The sequence below is a fragment of the Carassius auratus genome, chromosome 24 (assembly GCF_003368295.1).
Source record: "Carassius auratus strain Wakin chromosome 24, ASM336829v1, whole genome shotgun sequence".
NCBI lineage: Eukaryota > Metazoa > Chordata > Actinopteri > Cypriniformes > Cyprinidae > Carassius > Carassius auratus.
Window position 1 is genome coordinate 6,526,981 of NC_039266.1, and position 20,760 is coordinate 6,547,740.

Below are 20,760 nucleotides of genomic sequence, written 5' to 3' on the forward strand. Positions count from 1 at the left end.
GGTACAACGTCTTACAAGACTAAACATGCTGAGACTGTCTAAAAAGGCTGCAGGCCAAATGAGAGGAAAGATGCTTTTCCAACAGGAACATAATAATGTGGACAAGGCTTGAGGAATTGTCAAATCAGGCAACCAATTGCTAAGCTGGCAACACAGTAGGCTACCCATTCATTTGTAGCTTGCCCCACCAAATGTTACTAACCCTTTTTACTCTTCCCGCAGCAAACATCTACAGCAGCCGAAGCAAGCTCCGCAAGTGGCCCAAATAGCTCTCTCTCATCCTCTTCTCATGCTCCCCTTTACTTCTCTGTTTTCCGTATCTCCCCACTGCTGCTGCAGTGTCTGCTCCCGCAGGAGCCTTTCCTGTATCTCCTCACTGCCGCAGCAGTGTCTGCTCCCGCAGGAGCCTTTTCCCGTATCTCCCCACTGCTGCAGTAGTGTCTTCTACCGGAGGAGCCTTTCCCGTATCTCCCCACTGCAGCAGCAGTGTCTGCTCCCGCAGGAGCCTTTCCCGTATCTCCCCACTGCAGCAGTGTCTGCTCACACGCAAAAAAAAAAAAAAAAAAAAAAAAAAAAATGACATCACCTCCGCTTAAAAGTATGCCATGCATCGTAGGTTGCGGTGATAGTATAACGTATCGACCATAGCCAAGACGACATTAGGCTCATTCTCCAATCAACGTTTTTTATTATAATTATTAGGCGGCCTACCATAATTCGGCTATCAAACTGCTCCGTTATCCCATCTCAGCACCGCACTTTACACTCGCCCATGCTCTCAAAGGATGAAGTGAGCCCGTAGGCGGCGAAGAAGTCTATTCCATCGTACTTTATCAGGTAATCCGATACGTGCCATATTTTAAACGAGCTCTCACTAACGGAGTTTAATGCCTCAGTTACGTTAGAACGCATTTCATTCTTGTTTCCGGGGCGGCGTGTCAGTCCCATCATGAGGCTTGTGGTCCGAAGCGCATATGACCAAGGCATCAGTTCAACCGAACTCACTCCAAATATATTAACTTACCGGTTTTTGACTACCTTATATTTAAGGCGTTCGTTTACGTTCATATTAGTGTTAAATCGTTGGACTTTAAATGGAATCTACTATTGTTTTTGCACCATTGACTGATTTTGCAAAACATTTAAACTGATAACTTCCGTGCGCAGACGAAAAAAAAAAATCACAGGACAAGCTTGATGACAGTAGTGCCGACTACATGAACTAGCTGTTTTAAATATAGTATTTTATATTTAATGCCAGTATATCAGTATGTTCGAAAGTATATTTTTCGATTATTGGTGATTCCATAGGTTCTTTTTCGTGCACCTGCATGGTTAAAATGGCAAATAGTAAGCAACATTTAAACTGATAACTTCCGTGCGCAGACTAAAAAAAAATAAAAAATTCACAGGACAAGCTAGATGACAGTAGTGTCGACTACATGAACTAGCTGTTTTAAATATAGTATTTTTTATTTAATGCCAGTTTATCAGTGTGTCCGAAAGTATATTTTTCGATTATTGGTGATTCCATAGGCTCTTTTTCGTGCACCTGCATGGTTAAAATGGCAAAGAGTAAGCTCAGACAAGAATAAAGAATCTTTCTCTTACTCCACCCATGCACGATTACATCATCCACATGTACCATCGATCTCACGTGCTGACAATATGACGATTCGACCACAACCACATTGCCGATTCATGGCACCTATTCTGGGAACAATGGCACAGGAAATCCAATTGATTTTTGCACGCTTAATTTCGAATACAATGACTGCACCAAGATTTTTCTAGCTCGTTATCGGAAGCAGCTCATTGGATTTGCTAAACAACTATTCAAGTAAGCCTCACAGCGTCTACCCTCGTAGACAACCAAATAATCCTTAGTATTGAACTCCCTGTCAGGCGCTGCAAGAGTGCTCCCTGTTGAGCCAACCTTTGCCTTCTCCGTTCAACTATCAGTAAAGCTTACTCATATGACATTGTGAGTATTAAACTCCCATCAGATGCTTTCCCGCTTAAGCAATCTTGGATTTTCCATCCGACCACCAGCGAAGCTTACCCGATTAATCCAATTAAAAATAACCAGATAACCTTACCTTTTCTATCCTATGGCCGGCGAGGCTTCTCTCTTCAATGCCAGGAGCTTGAGCTCCCATCGGATGCTAACGAGAGCCTCCCGGCCAGACAACCTCATCTTTTCCATTCTGCAGCCAGCAAGGCTTACCCGTTCGTTGCCAGGAGCTCACACTCCCTTTGGACGTAGGTGAAAGCCCCACGGCTACCCTTTTTGCCATTCTGTCTTATGTACGGAGAGTTTTACCCATCCAATGCATGGAGTCGGGGCTCCCTTTGGACGTAGGTGAGAGCCTCCTGGCTAGACAACCATACCTTTTCCGTCTTTTGGCCAGCGATGCTTAACCGTTAGATTCCGGGAGCTAAGCTCCTGTCGGACGAAGGTAAGAGCCTCCCGGCTAGACAACCTTTTCCGTCCTTCAGCCAGAGAGGTTTACCCGTTCGATTACTGGAGCTAAGCTCCTATCGGATGTCGGTCAGAGCCTCCCGGCTAGACAACCTGACCTTTTCCATCCTTGACCAGCGAGGCTTACCCATTTGATGCGAGTGCTCCCATTGGACGCTGGCGAGAGCCTCCTCGCCAGACAACCACTACCATTCCACGTGGTCTAGGTCGCAAAACACAATAAGCAAGCCGTCCGATGCCGCAAGTAACAAACACAAATAAACCCTCCTTCTTTCCTATGGTCAACAAGGCTTACCCGTCTTATGCCGTGAGTAGCAAAATCCCATAAGACGTTGACGAGAGCCTCACGACCACACACACTTGTTGAAAGTTATTTCCGGGAACAGGAAGTCCTTGTTGGATGCTGGTAAGAGCCTCCTGGCCACTTAATGTTACCTTTTCTGTCCCAGATCAACGAGGCTTACCCGTTCGATGCCTGTGCTCCCTTCGGACGTTGGTAAGAGTCCCTCTGCCTTTTCATTAAGAGTCTCTTACCTTTCCATTTGACGGTAGACGAGGCTTAACCGTCCGACGCTACGAGTCTCGACCTCTCGTCAAATCCTGCAAAAAAAAAAAAAAACTCTCAGCTATCCTCACATCTTTTAACTCCGCCTGGCGAGGCTTACCCGTTCGACGTTCTGAGTTTAATGCCCCATCGGATGCCGTGAGAGTCTTCCCAGTCGGGTTTTCCTTTCCACTCTCCCCGTCCAGCGAGGCTTACCTGTCTGATGCGTGCGCTCCCTTCAGACGTCTGGCGAGAGTTCTCCCGGTTGGGCCTATGCTTGCCGGCCGCAAGCGAGTCTCATCCATCCAATGCCGTGAGTTGGGATCTCCCTTCGGATGTCGCCAGAGTCCTCCTTGTCGGCCAGCCCAAAGCTTTTTATCTGCCAAACCGAGAGGATCCAGACGTCCGTCATCATGAGTCTCAATCTCCTGTCGGAGGCTTCATGGGCCCTCTTGGTCAGCATTAGGCCCTTCGCCCACTGAATAGCAGGAGCTATCAGCCAGTAGGGCCCGTACGCGACACCGTGACCTATTCCGGTCGAGGCAACTTGGGTCCTCCCGGTCGAGCACCACAACCACGCTGCTCCTCCTCATTGGCCGGTATGACTCACCATTCCAACGCCACAAGCTCCCTTTGAGTATCGGCTCGAGCCCTACCGACCGGGCGCCAACAACCACGTAGTTCACTACCTGCAGCCGGTAGGGCCTACTCTTCCAATGCCTAAGTCGCTCCCACCGGAGTACGTAGGCCCTTCCGGCCTGCCAACAAGACTACTTCTCTGAAAATCAGATCAGCCCCCGCCAGTACTCTATGCTATTTTTGGGGGGGCGTTCTTTAGACTGCCGGCTGTCTTCTTGTACATTTGCTTTTTGGGGGGGTACTCTAGGTTCGGGCCATTCCCTGGACAGCACTCCAAATACACATACCATACCATACCTCAGTTAATTATATGCAAGCGTGAACTAGTGAAATTACGTTTTTATTAACAAGATTCGGGAGGAGCACGTCAGATACTTAGCCTAATCGACACAGGTAGACCATAATCAATTAATCAATCCCATAGTATAAATATCGCTGACTTACCTCTTATCCATTGACGGTTTATCAGCATCCCTCCTCCACCCCATCTCCTCACTTTGAGTTAACTTTATCAATAGACAGGGAAGGGGGGGTACTCTAGGTTCGGGCCATTCCCGAGCTCTGAGCCCTTCCCCCCACACAGCACGCCAAATACGCATACCATACCTCAGCTAATTATATGTAAGCCTGAACTAGTGAAACTGCCAGTGTGAAAGCCACCTAAAATCCTCCGCAAACCAGCTGTTTGGTTAAAATTGAGAAATTGCTTGGCACACTTTTAATACCAACACATTTACGCTACACATGGTCTTTTAAAAATGAGACTGTTAAAAATACAAGTTTACTGTTTTACTCATGTTTATTTTAAAAATGAGCTTACTGTTTTGTAAAAATGTTAGCTTTGTGTTAAAAAAAGAGTTTACTGTTTTGCTCATGTGTCTTTTAAAAATGAGCTTACTGTTTTGTAAAAATGTGAGTATGTGACTTGAAAATGTAGCTTACTGTTAACAATATGAACTTAGTGTTTTTTATTGTAACTTAAAAATGCAGCTTCCTGTTAAAAATATGAGATAACTGGTTTTTAAAAATGTGAGCTTTTAAAAATATGAGCTTAAAGTGGTGTTGTTAATATGACAAGCTCTTAAATATGTGCTTGATGTGATACTGTGGGTGGCTTGATGTGATGCAAATAAAGCAGTTTGTGAAAAACAATATTTGTGTTAAATCATTTATAAATCATTAAAATAAGTAAACAACTATATAAAACTCGGACAGTTAAGTCTATTTGCCTTTTTAAGTTATCTGTACTTGAACATTAAAGTTAATTCAATGAATGCCATTACTCAATCTTACTTACGCAACCACTTTCCTCAAATCATTTGAGTAGTCTCAAGTTGTTAGGGATTACAGTGTGTATGCATTATGAAGTGAAACAATGTTTTTAAAAACATTTGATCCTAATGAGCTTGTAACACTCCAAAGAGAAAGAAAAATTTAAATTGCATCATATGACCACTTTAAAAATATATACAGTAGTACAGTCGTGGCCAAAAGTTTTGAGAATTACATAAATATTAGTTTTCAAAAAGTTTGCTGCTAAACTGCTTTTAGATCTTTGTTTCAGTTGTTTCTGTGATGTACTGAAATATAATTACAAGCACTTCATACGTTTCAAAAGGCTTTTATCGACTGGACATTCTCTCAATCAACTTCTGGACCAAATCCTGACTGCTAGCAACCCATTCTTTCATAATCACTTCTTGGAGTTTGTCAGAATTTGTGGGTTTTTGTTTGTCCACCCGCCTCTTGAGGATTGACCACAAGTTCTCAATGGGATTAAGATCTGGGGAGTTTCCAGGCCATGGACCCAAAAGTTCAACATTCTGGTCCCCGAGCCACTTAGTTATCACTTTTGCCTTAAAAGGTGCTCCATTGTGCTGGAAAATGCATTGTTCTTCACCAAACTGTTGTTGGATTGTTGGAAGAAGTTGCTGTTGGAGGGTGTTTTGGTACCATTCTTTATTCATGAGAAGCAACCCCACACATGAATGGTGTCAGGATGCTTTACTCTTGGCATGACACAGGACTGATGGTAGCGCTCACCTTTTCTTCTCCGGACAAGCCTTTTTCCAGATGCCCCAAACAATCGGAAAGGGGCTTCACATGACTTTGCCCCAGTCCTCAGCAGTCCATTCACTATACTTTCTGCAGAAGATCAATCTGTCCCTGATGTTTTTTTGTTTTTTTTTTGGAGAGAAGTGGCTTCTTTGCTGCCCTTCTTGACACCAGGCCATCTTCCAAAAGTCTTCGCCTCACTGTGCGTGCAGATGCAGATGCTCAACACCTGCCTGCTGCCATTCCTGAGCAAGCTTTGCACTGGTGGGACTCCGATCCCGCAGCTGAATCCTCTTTAGGAGACGACCCTGGCGCTTGCTGGACTTTCTTGGACACCCTGAAGCCTTCTTTACAAAAATTTGACCTCTTTCCTTGAAGTTCTTGATGAACCTATAAATTGTTGATTTAGGTGCAATCTTAGTAGCCACAATATCCTTGCCTGTGAAGCCATTTTTATGCAACGCAATGATGGCTGCACGCGTTTCTTTGCAGGTCACCATGATTAACAATGGAAGAACAATTATTTCAAGCATCACCCTCCTTTTAATATGTCAAGTCTGCCATTCTAACCCAATCAGCCTGACATAATGATCTCCAGCCTTGTGCTCGTCAACATTCTCACCTGAGTTAACAAGACGATTACTGAAATGATCTCAGCAGGTCCTTTAATGACAGCAATGAAATGCAGTGGAAAGGTTTTTTTGGGATTAAGTTAGTTTTCATGGCAAAGAAGGACTATGCAATTCATCTGATCACTCTTCATAACATTCTGGAATATATGCAAATTGCTATTATAAAAACTTAAGCAGCAACTTTTCCAATTTCCAATATTTATGTAATTCTCAAAAATTTTGGCCATGACTGTACACTTGGCAGTGCTGTTATATGGCAGAAAAAAAAATTGATTTATATCTGTATAATTCTGACAGATTAGAAATGTAACCCTTTAAACCGAGGTGACCTGCATGAAAACATCCAGCACGACAAACAAAAAACAAATCATAAGGAATTTGATGAAGGAACAACTCAAACCCGAAGACTTGTCAGATGAGGTGAGCTAATCATAGGAAAAAACAGGTAAATGTTTTTTTTAAACCTGTTTCTTATAGCTGTAACAAATTAGTTCAAAGTGAGATGTACATAATCATAACGGATTATTATTAACTACATTCATCTTCAGGAATTACTTGTAGCATTATAGCATTAATAGTACAATAAAATGATTTTTCATCCACAGGGCGGACAGTTTTAATCATTTATTGACTATAAGTAAAATAATTTCTCTGGCCACAAAAAATAATTTTACCACTAATACATTGCTCCCAGAGCATGTATCCAAATCGGAACGTTAAAGTGACCTCGTCCTGTGAGCAGCGAACACAGACAACCAAGTGTGAATACATATGGATGTTTATTAAACTACACTACAGAGGAACATGCTAGGGATGCGCGGATCTGGTTTTTTTTCCATCCCCCGCGGGTCCCGCTTTTATTAAATTTTTTGGCCCGCCGCGCAATTAAAGTTAAATTTCTTGACCCACCCAGACCCGCCCCACGCATTGGGAACATCACGGAAGTTACGTTGCTACTTAAACCCTCGTATCGTAACCTTATCAATATATGTTATAGGTAATTGCACTATGATGGTTCGTTCGTGAACAAATCTTTTAGGTGCATCGTTTTCGTTTAAGTAATCCACTGACCATAGACAGTAAAAGACTAATTTCTCGTTCAATGAAGTTCCTCCTACAGCAGCGTGTGAGCACGGTGCTATTAGCAGCGCGTGCACAGCTCATGAACAGCTCTGTGAACTGTTTAATCCGGTCAAAAAGAGTTAGTCAAGATGTGACAGAGCATGTGACTTGTTGAATGTAGTGAACGAATACGATCTTCTCGTATAGGTGAAAGAGTTGTATGAACTGATACATCTCGTTTCTTGAATGAAATGAATGAGAGTATACAGGGTCAGTCGGCCAAGCATGTAAATCTCGATCAGCAATCAGCAGATACAAAGCACAGTTATTGGTGCACATACGCTTGTTTTCATATTTGGAATACAGAACATAACTCTACATTTAATCCGTAATAAAACCTTGTGCTTTGTTTATCTGAACAATTTCTTTAGACTATTTAATGCGATCATGCTAACACTTTAATAAAACCAAATCAGTTTTTGTCACAAGTAAATAGGTTCGTTGACTTAAGACATAAGACATTTCGCCAACGGCTGGCGTATTTGTGTGATATGAAGAAATGGTCACTGAACGAATCAGTGAATGAATCATTTTGGTGAATGAACTGAAAATCAACGAATCTCTTGAAAGAATCAAAATTTCAACCACTAAATTCTATGCAACATAAATGGATTTTTAAACATTTTATTTTTAGTGACCCGCCCTGCAATAAAGTGCCAATTTCTTAACCCGCCCCAATCAAACCCGCGGGTTATGAGACGACCCGTGCATAACTAGAACATGCAACATCTGACTAAACACAAACATATACACATTAAACATAGATGCCAACACAAGGAAGGCATGGATAGAGAGAGAGGGATAGTAAGATCGAGAGAGAGAGAGTGTGCACTGCAGTGAGAGAGAGAGAGAGTGTGATAGAGAAAGAGAGTGGAGACCCGGGTTCGAGCCCCGCTCGGAGCGAGTGCGAGGAGCATCAGAAAGGACACGGGAGAGAGGGGTTACATAAGCAAATATATACAGTTTCAATACATACCACATAGAGACGCTGTTGTAGTCGTTGCTGCTGCTGTTCTCGTTCAGTTTCAGCCTCGAGATCTGATTCTGGATCATAAATAAACGGCTGAATCTGACTGTTAGCCATGGTTTGTTTTGGATTATGTCTTTATTTTCCTCATGGTAATGTCACAACTTCCAAACGCTCTCAACGCAAAAGCCTACTCGCGCTCGTGATTCTTTAGCTCCGCCCACACATCACGCCTCCAGCGGCTCGTGTTTTTCCGAAAAAAATCGGCATAGACCATTTTTCTCTTATAAATATAATAAAACTAAAGACTTTTTGGAGATATGAGGGATGCAGTACTACTCTATAGGTACTCAAGATTAACAGGAGATTGGGTGAAAATTAGCATTTCACCCCCCCCCCCCCCACCCCCTTAAGCAGTTACTTGCATTGGCTCTGTAGTTGCTGAGTAAAGTGTCCCAGTTCATGTATAATGTGTAGATTTCTGTTAAATGGGTTGACTGCTTCAAAGTGAATCAACAAAGTTGTTGAAAACTACCAGAAGATCGGACTCCCCCGAAAGGGGAGTCGCAAGGTTTCCAAGGTGATGGGTGTCTGCAGGGAACCGCAAGTTAAGAGAAAAAAACACTTTTTGGGTGTGGAAGAGGTTTTATCTGGTTTCCCAGTAACACCCTTTTGGTTGGATTGACTTGTAACAAGGCATATAGTTTCAGCGGTTAAGTGTTTCTTTGTCCCAGTGACACCTATTTGCATGTTTGACTGGCGTGATTAACTGGTAACCCAAACTATGGTACAAAAAGTATGATGCCTTTTAGGATCACAAAGTACATAATTGTTTGAGGAATAAAAAGATACAAATAAAGAACTGTAACTAGACTACTACAATAGTGAAACATACAAACAATACATGCATATACCAGATACATTTGTAACTGATTAATTATAGTCTAAATGAATAAAAGTGTGGGTGTGTTGTGTATTGTGAGAATGTGAGTTGGCTGCTCAACCAGGCTCCTTTGGTGTCTGGCATCAAGGGCTATCTAGTTATCTCGGAATGTGTTTGAAGTCAGATGGGGAGGACCTGTTTAGTATCTTCCAGAGAATGGGAGTTAACATTGCCATTAAGCACTCATATAATTGTATACCATGGGGACAGATTCTGTAATTTATATGCAAATGTCAAAAGGCTAAAGGAATCCCTACAACATAAAGCCCAAATGATCATACATGATTGTAGGCAGATATAGTTTTGTATAGTTTGTAGTGTGATCAATGTTTGCGTAAGTACTTGATGTGTTAGGGAAGTAACATGTAAGTTTGGAATTACATTAATTTAATTTAATTATATTAAAATGAACGAAATATACGAATTGACTCGAAAAAAGATTAGTTATTTTTTCTGAACGAGACTCAAAGGACCAAGTCAGTTAAATGATCAGAACTTCCCATCACTATTACTGAGCTCAATGGCTCTGGGCCTCTGTTAAAATACTTTTAAAATACTATTGGCTATTGAAAAAAAGGGGCGGGCTGCTCTATATGTCCCACCCTGTCTTCCTGTGTTAGCTGAAATTGTCACCACATAGAATAATGCTTCATGTTTCAAGGCACTTCAGGGCACTCCTTTAAAAAATGGAGCACTCATTCAAAAAAGTTGAGTTCGATCCTTCACTGGCTCCTGGCTGTGCTCATTTCAATCTAGAAGGTCTATTGTGTCTGGTGTGGCAAGTTCAATGAAGCAAATAGTGCCAATCAGTGATCAGCAGAGTTTACACATGACGTTTTGGTAATGGTATGGTTTGCTTAGAACCTCAAACGAGGTGGTACTGAAAAAAGTACCAGGCACTCTACCCAGTGGAATAGCGTACCCCCCAAAAGTGAGCCGTACCGAACCGTACAGTGCCATATCATGCAGTGGTTAAAGCGCCAAAAGTAGCACATAAACCATGGATATGTGTGATCGTGTTAAGTGCATTTTGGGAAACGCAATGAAACCTTAATGGACCTTCATAAAATCACTCATAGAAAATTCTCTTAAGCACTAAGATCAATCGTTATCAAGAAATTGAGCCCTAATCTAAAGATATCTCTCATAAAGCTATAACACATAAACAATAATTTGGACATGCTGCTTAGCAAAACATAACTATATAAATAAAAATCAGTCCTGATTGCAGTTCTGTGGCATGTGGCTATTAAATAGAACCTAAATTTACCATAATCCATCAATCCAAGAGCTGTAACACATTACACGTTGTGTTTTTATTCGTAAATTACCATTATCCGTCGATGCTCATATTGCTTTAACAAATAAAACCAAATGGGCATGCTTGAGGCGAAGCAGAATAAACAACTGTAGTTTCACTTAACTTCATGAAACATGCATACTCTGTTAAGACATTTCAAAGGGTTTTTACAATAACTTAGTAAGTTACCGTAATTAATATTTACAGTAGTAAACAGTATTTGATTTACAGTAGCAAACTGTACCATTTACAGTAAATTACTCTAAAAATCCAATTTATCAGTATACTATTTTAACTTTTTTTTTTTAATCCTACACACTGTATGTACTGCTGAGATTCAATTAAAACAGACACAAATATAAAATTCTATAATTAAAACTAGGGATGCACCGAATCCAGATTCTTTGGGGTTCGGCCAAATACCAAATCCACTGTTTAAGATTCGGCTGAATCCGAATACTGAATCATACTCACATCCTTATTCCATTAACACAGTAAAACACATTAAGGAAGTAAACAACGTCCATAGCAGTGTATTTTTCATTTTATTTTATTTTAACTGTAAAAAAAAAAAAAGGAAAAAAAGAAAACAAAAAGAATAGGCAACATTATGCCAGGATCACAAGTGGAAAAAAAATTAATTACAACCCAAAACCTTTCAATAAAAATGCAACAATGCAAAGACAAGCGTTTTTCTTTTCTTTTTCTAAATCAGAATATGTTTGGTGACTTTAATGTTATTGAACATTTACTCAAACATGTATAGTAAGCTGTTTAGTTTTCATTTATAACAGTAGGCTAAGCTACGATTAGAACAGTAGCCAAATATTAGGGAAAATATTAAAAAAATATATTACGAAAGCTCACACACATCTCCTGCCTCATAATTAAATTAACGTAAAACCTCTTCACATGAAATGAGACATAACAGCATGTTAGTGACAGAAATGAGTTCCCTGAAAAACAGGAAGTGAAAGACAAACTGCGCTGTTTCTTAAACGAAGGGCAAAACTATTTGCCAATAATTACAGGCGATGTAACACGTCCAGTAGGGTATAGTCTGTCCCAAGCTGTCATGGCATTGTAGACACGTGCAGGACAAATCCTGTCAATCCAGATGTAACACCTGTTTCACATATAATCCGTCTGCAGTCCGAGTGCGTTAAGTATGTGGTGCTGAAGCAGCACGGACTCATTGTGCTTTCACACAGGACGCGTTTGCAGTCCGCTACTGATCCGCGGCTGTTAAAGCCACAAAAAACAACATGTCCATTATTTTGATATCGAATATCGATATCTAAAAAAAGCTTTTTCAGCATTGTGATACTCTTTCATCACAGTACAGTAACAATCTTTCATAGACATATTTAAATTCAAATATAAACAACGTATTACTCATGCATTTGACTGCTAGGTTTTTATAATAAGTTGCTGAAACATGCTGCAACACATTTAAACACAACATTAGCCTACTTTTCTTGTTAGGATATCACAAACATTTAAAATTCAAACTCACCACTGACAGAAACAGTCAACTCTGCCTTTTGCATTTAAAGGTGCTGTAGGGAACTTTTGTAAAAAAAATATTTTTTACATATTTATTAAACCTGTCATTATGTCCTGACAGTAGAATATGAGACAGATAATCTGTGAAAAAAATCAAGCTCCTCTGGCTCCTCCCAGTGGTCCTATTGCCATTTGCAGAAACTCCATAGCTCCCGGTAAAAAATAACCAATCAGAGCTGCGGTCTGTAACTTTGTTTGTGTTCAAAATTTAGAAAAATGTATATAATAAGCGAGTACACCATGATTCCATTTTCCAAGCTTGTCCTGAATCACTAGGGTGCACCTATAATAAGTGTTTATATTCGGACTATTTTAGATTGCTTCGGGGATACAGCAGCGGAGTAACCCAGTACCTTTGTGATTCTTCATAGACATAAACAGAGAGAAGTAGTTCCAGCTACGATGTTCTTCCGCAAGACGCAAGCAGTTCTGTTTATTAACCGCTAGAGCGTCAAAAGTTCCCTACCGCAGCTTTAAATCTTTATTACACGCAATCCAAGGGGTCTTAAATCACTTTGTTTTTCTGCCTCTATAAAAATGCATATATAATGTTGCCTTGTTTCTCTAAAGTTGCTCTTTTTCTTGTTTTAAATCTAGCCAAAACCCATGTGTTGCGTGTGAAACACAGTAGGCTTTAATTAGTATACATTTATTGTGAAATGACTACATTTCCGTGTCAATCCATGTTAATTTTCACCGCGAACAATGCGCTTTCACTTTAATTAAGAGCATGCAGCAGAGCAAAAATAGACTCGGTACATAAACGATCACTGCACTGCTGCAGACGCACTGCTCCTGGAACGCATTGACGGACCGCAACCGTGTGCAGTGTGAATGCTAGAATCTGTTAACATGGGTATGTAAAAAATTACACGATGCAAACGCACCGCAGAAGGAGTATGTCATTGGAATGGCGCCACAAAGGCCTTTACGGCGAATACAGTAGTATACCGCAATTAAAAAAAAATACAGTAAGTAACTCTATGAGCTACTACTAAATATTGTTGAAACGTAATTTTCTGTAAAGATTCTTTGTAATGATTTGTATTGTAAAAAGTGCTGTCCAAATAAACTTTAATTTAATTGAATTGAATTTTTTCCTCCTAACTGGAGTCCCTAATCATGCATATTTTTGATACAAGCTCTGAAAAATTGTACAGTAAGAAAGTTATTTTCCTTCACATCGATCTAGTACGAGTTCACAGGTGGGAAGGCACTTTTTTGACTGCCATTCCACTGCACTTTCACGGGTAGAAGGTTGGAAAAACACGGGTTACGGGTTGCTTGGAACGCGGCATACAGTCTCAAATCCAAAGAGATATTCTTTATGAAAGTTAAGAGTCAACCACGCCCTCCTAAACAGCTCATTCTAACATGCCTCCACGTCTATGTCAGGATGTGGGAAGATTTGCATAGCGCTGCCCAAATGTTCATGCAAAGAAAGAACTTTTATTCTTGCTGTAGTAATGTTGCCGTCACCACTGTCATGTCGTAGACATGCTGTGTTTTTCGATGTGAAAGCAAAACTACTGTAATTCCTCAAATAAAAACCAGTGGTCAAATAAATGCCGGGCCTCTAAAATAGTGGCCGGGGGCATGGTCAACACGGACAAATAAAGGCCGGTCTTAAATAAAGGCTGAGGGATAATTTGTGCAGCAGAGCCAGATAATGTACATAAACGCCCACTGCCAGAGCATTTCTTGTTCTCGAGTCAAGAACCAGTTGCATCGGTTTTCGGATCATCAGTACACTGAACCGAGAACGGTTTCTGTCGGACGCGTCTAATTCGAGAACCGAGAAACTGATGATACTGCACATGTGTGATTCCGTGTGAAGCAGACCGACACAGAGCGCGTCTGAACCAAACTGATTCTTTTGGTGATTGATTCTGAACTGATTCTGTGCTAATGTTATGATCTCTCTCTACTGGAACGGTATCACTTTTAATTTAAAACAGGTTATTTAAAACAATTACTTATCAAACAGTTGAATTAGAAATAAAGGCCTGCCTCTAATAAAAGCATGTTACCTTCTGCAGTTCAGGTAAATAAAGACCCTGGCTTTTATTTGAGGAATTACGGTACTTTTTTTGGTCTTCCAAAAGAGGACACAACTAGAAATCAGTGGTTAAGTTGTATTAACAACACTGTTTCAATACAGCTCAACCCAAATATTCAGATGTGTGCAGCACTTTTATGAAAGACGAGGACCATTTCCTGAACCAGTTGCCTACAATGCTTTTATGCACAAAGTCTGTTTCTGTAAAGTGGGGCAATTCCAACTTTGCAAGGACAGTCTGAGGCTTCTGACTCACAGCCTTTAAGTATGTTTACATATTTAAAGAATTAACCACTGATGATTCAAACATGAATTTTGAGCAGTGTAGAGTAGCGCTTGTTGTTTGTAATTTCTCCAATCACATATGCAGACATGGTTTTATGTTTATGCAGCGCAATGCAACGCAACAAATTAAAAGACAGTATAAGTCATTATAATCTGTAAATATGTCCCTACTGGGTGCAACAAATGCCTTGTTTATAATGGGTATTAATGTTTTTGACTAGCATGCCTGTGTTCTGACTGGGACTCGACATCACAGTATGTCAAGGGGCGTAACATTTCCATCACACGCTTGAGGAATTCGGCCAATCACAATGCACTGGACAGCCGGCCAAGCAGAGTACACGTCACTTTTCAGAACGATAAACTTTGTAAAAATCTGCGCGTTTCAGAAAAGCGGGGCATAGAGGAGAAACAATAATGTACATTGTGGAAAATAATGTTTTTTTTTTTTGTTTTTTTTTTACCTAAACACATTTCATTACACCAAATACCCAAATTAATGTTATTTTTTAGCAACGTCATATGACCCCTTTAAACACCTCTGTCAGACTATTATGCATATGTTGTGAGCCATGTGATGTTGAAGTTCCTAATTAAGTTACTGGCCAGGTTTCTGGTTTTATTTACCCAAAACAGTTTTAATTATTTTGCCCCTTGGCAAGTGTTAATTTTGGAATCTCCCACTTCACTACATAAGTAGCCCACAACTTAGGCTTTGCTGAAATTGCATAAGTGTTAAATATTTTTTCTCTTTTCTCAGATAATGATGGATGGAAAAGGAGATCGCTCCACCAGTTCATCCAGTGCATGGGCAAGTTGACTGGGCAGCAAAATATGGAAGCCATTGCTAATGTCTATTATGCGAGCTACAGCTGCTGTGAGGACTAAGGCTTGTTTCAACACTTGTGAAAATTGTATAAACACATATCTTTTTGTTTCTGCGAGGAGCATCCACATCCATTACTGCAAGCCTACGGCTGATTAATCATTCGATAAAAAAAAAACAAGAATCGGTGTAAAATAGATTTTTACAAAACTAACATTTTGTCCATCTTTGAATCTGTCTTGTTCGGATTATGTACCCAATGCCTGATAAAAAAAATAAATAAAAAAAATCTAGATCTTTATCCCATATATTGAATCTACTTTTTTAACCTTTCTGAATTTTTTTATGGCATACAGTTCTTACATATTTTCTTTTCTTTTTTTTCTATTTTAATTTAAACTGCAAGGCAGTGTTATTTATATTTCCTTATATGTTGAGTAGCCCCTTTTTTCATTCCCCTTTCATTTTCTAACCCCATTTTCATTTCTCCTGACACCTAAATTTTTATTGTACATTTTATACAAAATATGACAATGAGCTTTAATGACATGTTGTTCAAAGAAAATTATGTTTGAATGAAAGCAGACAGTGATTTCTGTTTGGGTATCATGATTGCGGAGGTTTTTGTAGCATTCCGGCTCCAAGTTTTGCCAGCATCAGCACACTGCAAGAAACATTTAAAGGTAATAGTTCAGGTAAAAATGAAAATTCTGTCATCAGACATCAGACTCAAAAGACATATTTTGGTCTGTTCCTTATGCAAAGCTATTGCATGACTCCAGAAGACTTTAAGTATGTATAGCAGATGAGGCACATGGGCTACTTTTTTTATTGTACTAATGGTGTTTTTTATTTTGGAGTTTGACATGGTATAATTGAATAGCGGCAAAACTTGTTCCCATTCTGTTTCATGGAAGTAAGCAAGTCATACAGGTTTGAGTAAATAAATTTAGTTAACTTGCCCTTTAGATTTAAGATGATAATTGACTGCAGTCATGTGACAATACCTGGAAAACAACACTACTGAGGGGCCTTGGCTCAAACAAACTGAAATAAATAATGTAAAGTCAAGTCATCTGACTCGAGGCCCCCACCTCTGCCATCAATATTTATAAGGTACTGCAACGGATACAATGTCATAATTAACACACACACAAACAAATACTATTATAATACTATGGTACTTTTACAGCTATAAGTGACATGCTGAGGTTTTTGGAGTGAAAGAGGCTGAAAGAGATATGACAAAGTGGTCAGAAGTTCAGGTACAGAAATGTAATATTTCTGTTTGTTCCCTTTACACTTTTGGCTGGAGTCTGCGACTGGTTTGTCTTTTTTTTTTTTTTTTTCAGTTGTTAATGAGCTAAAATATTTTGCTAATAGTTGAGACCTCTATCATCTATGAATAAAGGGAAACGCTGTTTTAGACAAATGAAGTGTGATGTGTGTTAGTTACCTTGCTCCTGCAATAAGACCAGCTGGAATGATTTTGCGCGAGTTATAGAATCTCTTTCCCATGATAGCAGCAAGTGTCCCAGATGCACCTGCGAGAGGGAAAATATTGATGGCACATTATGCAATTCAAAATCCCTATAGTCTAATTTTATAAAACAAGCATTAATACCACCTCTAGATCACTTGTTTGCCTGTTAAAAATATAATAATTGCAAAATATGAAAAAAAAAGCACACCTAAAGACACCCAAATATTTTTAGGATCTTGTGATGTCTGGTAAGCACCAAAACCAGCCAAACCACCAAAGAGCAGCCCTGCTGCCAGGGATGGGACACTGCCTGCAAGACAAATTAATTAAAACATAAAATATACTAAAACACTGCCTTGATGAATGGTATAAGGTGTCATAAGGAATTCAGATTTATTAAAGTTTTTAACTTTTAGATGTTTATGTTATTTTCCAGTAAAAACCTTTTAAAATGTTGTACAATCATGCAACAGGGCTGAAGACATTTCATTTATTTTTAGGTTCCAAGGTGTATGAAATTTTCACTGAATATAGAGGAACCAAATAAATGTTTGTGAAAATAATTGGTTAAAGAACTTTGTTTTGTTAAAAATGCATGTGTTGGGTAAAATCTGATCAAGCTGGTGTTTAGCCAGTTTTCCAGTTTGATAAGTGCCATCCAACCAAACCAGCCTGACAAGCAATGACCATCAAACAAATTTAAGGTCTTAATCCTGTAAACTTTATATAGGCCTACATTGATAATCTCTTGAGCTTTCGCACTACCTGCTTTGACGTATCCCATGACTCCTCCAGATGCTACTAGTGCTGCGTATCCATATCCAGCCCAGTCCACTGCCATTATAAACACCTCAACACACACACATAAATAAATATTTTAAACATACAGCTTTGCAGTTTACAGATAGTGTGCAAGAAATTTACGCAAACATACACACACTTGTATATGTTGGTTTGCGGGGGACTCTCCAGTGGCGTAATGGTTTTTATATTGTTCAAACTGTACTTTCTATGCCCTAACCCCGACAGAACACTACAGGCAAATACAAAAGCAATTTGGTATAAGAAAACACTGAAAGTTTCATCATAAACAGTGTTTACGCTGTAATACCAATGACATACACATTTTGCATTATACACAGTCTACTCATAAACCAAATATTCAAACACACACGCTGGCTGCACTGATAACCAATAGTTGATCTCAGATCTACGCATGTCCGGATCATAAACTGCATTTCTGCTGTCAGCTGTAAATGCAGACTGACAATTATTATTATTAATTATTTTTTGTACACACAACACTGAATGCTGTTACTCGAAAAAGAATATTCTACATTCATTACAGTACTATAAGACAACTATTAAAGTAAATACCACTGCCTGAGAATCTGGAGAAAGTCTTTGCCGGTGGTGCTCAAGGTCGACGACGACGACGACTTCTTCTTCTTCTTCTTCTTCTTCTTCTTCTTCTTCTTCTTCTTTGGTTGTTTAACGGCGGATGCGGACTAACTTAGCGCACTACCGCCACCCTCCAGTTAAATTGTGCCTAATCACCACTATGGTTTATATCTTTGAAAATAATGTAGCCTGCAAGCCACATAAAAAAAAAAAAAAAAAAAAAAAAAAAACTTATAGTAATCCATCTGTCTAAATTTCCTTTCAAATAAATAACTTCCCTATATTCTATCAATGAGTCCGGTGTTCTTTAAAAATTCAAACATATACTTTATTACTTTATGATCGGAAGCCTTAGACAAAATATTTCTAAAGTTAAAACTTTCCCCACTATCCTCTATTTTCCTTTTAATTAAAGACCTTTCTCTATTAAATTTCCTACAAATCATAAAGACATGTTCCACTGTTTCTGGCACATTACAGCTCCCACAATTTCCTGAATTATGCTTTCCTATCATCTGCAATTTTTTGTTCAGTCCAGTGTGTCCTATTCTCATTCTTGTAAAAATTGCCTCTTCTCTTCGACATCTTCTTATCAAACGGCCCTGACCAACCTCAGGGTTTACACTGTAAAAGCCCCTCCCTTTATCTCCCCTATCCCATTTATCTTGCCATAACTTTTTAACATGTTTTTTAATCATTGACTTAGCCTCTGCCTTTGATATTTTACACTGAATAGACACATTTGTTGCTTTCAAAGCCTGTTTAGCAAACTTGTCTGCCAACTCATTACCAACCATACCTACATGAGCCGGAACCCACACAAACTTTACATGCGTCCCCCCATTTTGAATACTATGAATCAAAGTCAATATCTCACACACAATATCATACCTTTCATTTGAGTTACCTGATTTAAAATTTTCTAAGGCTGACAACGAATCTGAACATACAACTACTCTTAGTGGTTTCATTTGCTCTACCCACTGCAACGCCATTACAATTGCTATTAGCTCTGCTGTGTACACTGATAGGTGATACGAAACTCTTGCAGAAAACTTAATATCAAACTCTGGTATCACATATGCGATTGCCACTTTCCCTGTATCTGGTTGTTTTGATCCATCAGTAAAGATTTGCACGTACCCATAATAGTTATCTACATACCTCATAGCCATTTGTCCTCTATATCCCTTATAATTTTTTAACTTTTCATGCAAGGTTACATCAGTGTCCGGTACCAGTAGCATCCACGGTGGGTGCGGTGAATAGACTACAGATGGACTAAATTCATAATTTTCTAAAGCTGCTTGCTTTACCTTTTCATGAATACTTGCACTAAACGACTCTCTTTTACTTTTTTCCTGCTCCCATGTTAAGATGAGGACACTTTTAGTGGGATGGTCTTCAATATGTCCTTTTAATTGAACATAATACGACAATGACATTTGCAGTCGCCTCAACTCAAATGGCATTTCACCTACTTCAACCTGAAGCGCTGATATAGGGGAGGTTCTCATTACTCCTGAACATATCCTAAGGGCCAAACCCTGAATAACATCAAGCTTCTTTAATTCAGACTTTGCAGCAGACCCATAAGCCATGCACCCGTAGTCAACAATAGACCTAATTAATCCAACATATAATCTTTTCATTGAAGTCATATCTGCTCCCCACTCCTTATTGCACAAGCACCTAATTATGTTAATGACTTTTTTACATTTGTCAACAATATTTTCAATATGATTATGCCATGTAAGCTTAGAATCAAAATGCATACCTAAAAATCTCATACAATTTACTCTTTTTAAATCTCTACCATACAACTGGAATTTAAAACTTTCTTCAATTTTTTTAAATGAGAAGAATACTACCTTAGTTTTCTCAACAGAGAACCTGAATCCCCATTTCCCAGCCCATTCTTCAACAGAGTCGATAGCTTTTTGCAAGTTTTTAACAGTGATTTTAACATTTTTACCCCTTTTCCAAAGAGCGCCGTCATCTGCAAACAATGATTTGCCTATGCTATAATCAAGTGTATCATATATATCATTTATCATAATAGAGAATAGAATTGGTGAAATAACACTTCCTTGGGGTACACCATTTTCCACAAATAGACAATCAGAGAAGCTACTGTTTATCCTCACCTGAATTTGTCTATTATTTAAAAAGTCCTTAATCCAGTAATACATTTTCCCGTCTATTCCAAGCCTTCGTATTTTAATTAACACACCATCCTTCCAAAGCATATCATACGCCTTTTCCACATCAAAAAATATAGCAGCAACTACTTCTTTACACACTTGGGCTTTCCTTATATCACTCTCCATTTTAATAACTGGGTCCATCGTTGACCTTCCTTTCCTGAAGCCGCTTTGGAACGGCGTTATCAAATTCCGGGACTCAACATAAAAAGTCATTCTCTCCACAATCATTCTCTCCATTACCTTACCCAG

The 20,760-nt window shown here is 39.3% G+C and overlaps 1 protein-coding gene across 5 annotated transcripts in view; it reads right to left on the reverse strand.

Annotated features, from left to right (window-relative positions):
* Positions 1 to 20,243, reverse strand: part of tmem14ca (transmembrane protein 14Ca) — a 33,721-nt gene extending 13,478 nt beyond the window's left edge. The window contains exons 1-6 of one of the 5 annotated variants that reach the window (XM_026200827.1): positions 18,281 to 18,484; positions 17,844 to 17,936; positions 17,669 to 17,753; positions 17,112 to 17,213; positions 16,877 to 16,964; positions 11,530 to 11,926 (exon numbers count right to left, since the gene is read on the reverse strand). In XM_026200827.1, the coding sequence (XP_026056612.1) occupies positions 11,758 to 11,926; positions 16,877 to 16,964; positions 17,112 to 17,213; positions 17,669 to 17,744 (435 nt within the window). In that variant the 5' untranslated portion in view covers positions 17,745 to 17,753; positions 17,844 to 17,936; positions 18,281 to 18,484 and the 3' untranslated portion in view covers positions 11,530 to 11,757. Of the gene's footprint in view, positions 1 to 11,529; positions 11,927 to 15,796; positions 16,085 to 16,876; positions 16,965 to 17,111; positions 17,214 to 17,668; positions 17,754 to 17,839; positions 17,937 to 18,280 lie in introns of those variants that run through there. The other 4 variants (XM_026200826.1, XM_026200828.1, XM_026200829.1 and 1 more) reach the window with 4 other exon arrangements.
* Between the last annotated feature and the right edge of the window lie 517 nt (positions 20,244 to 20,760).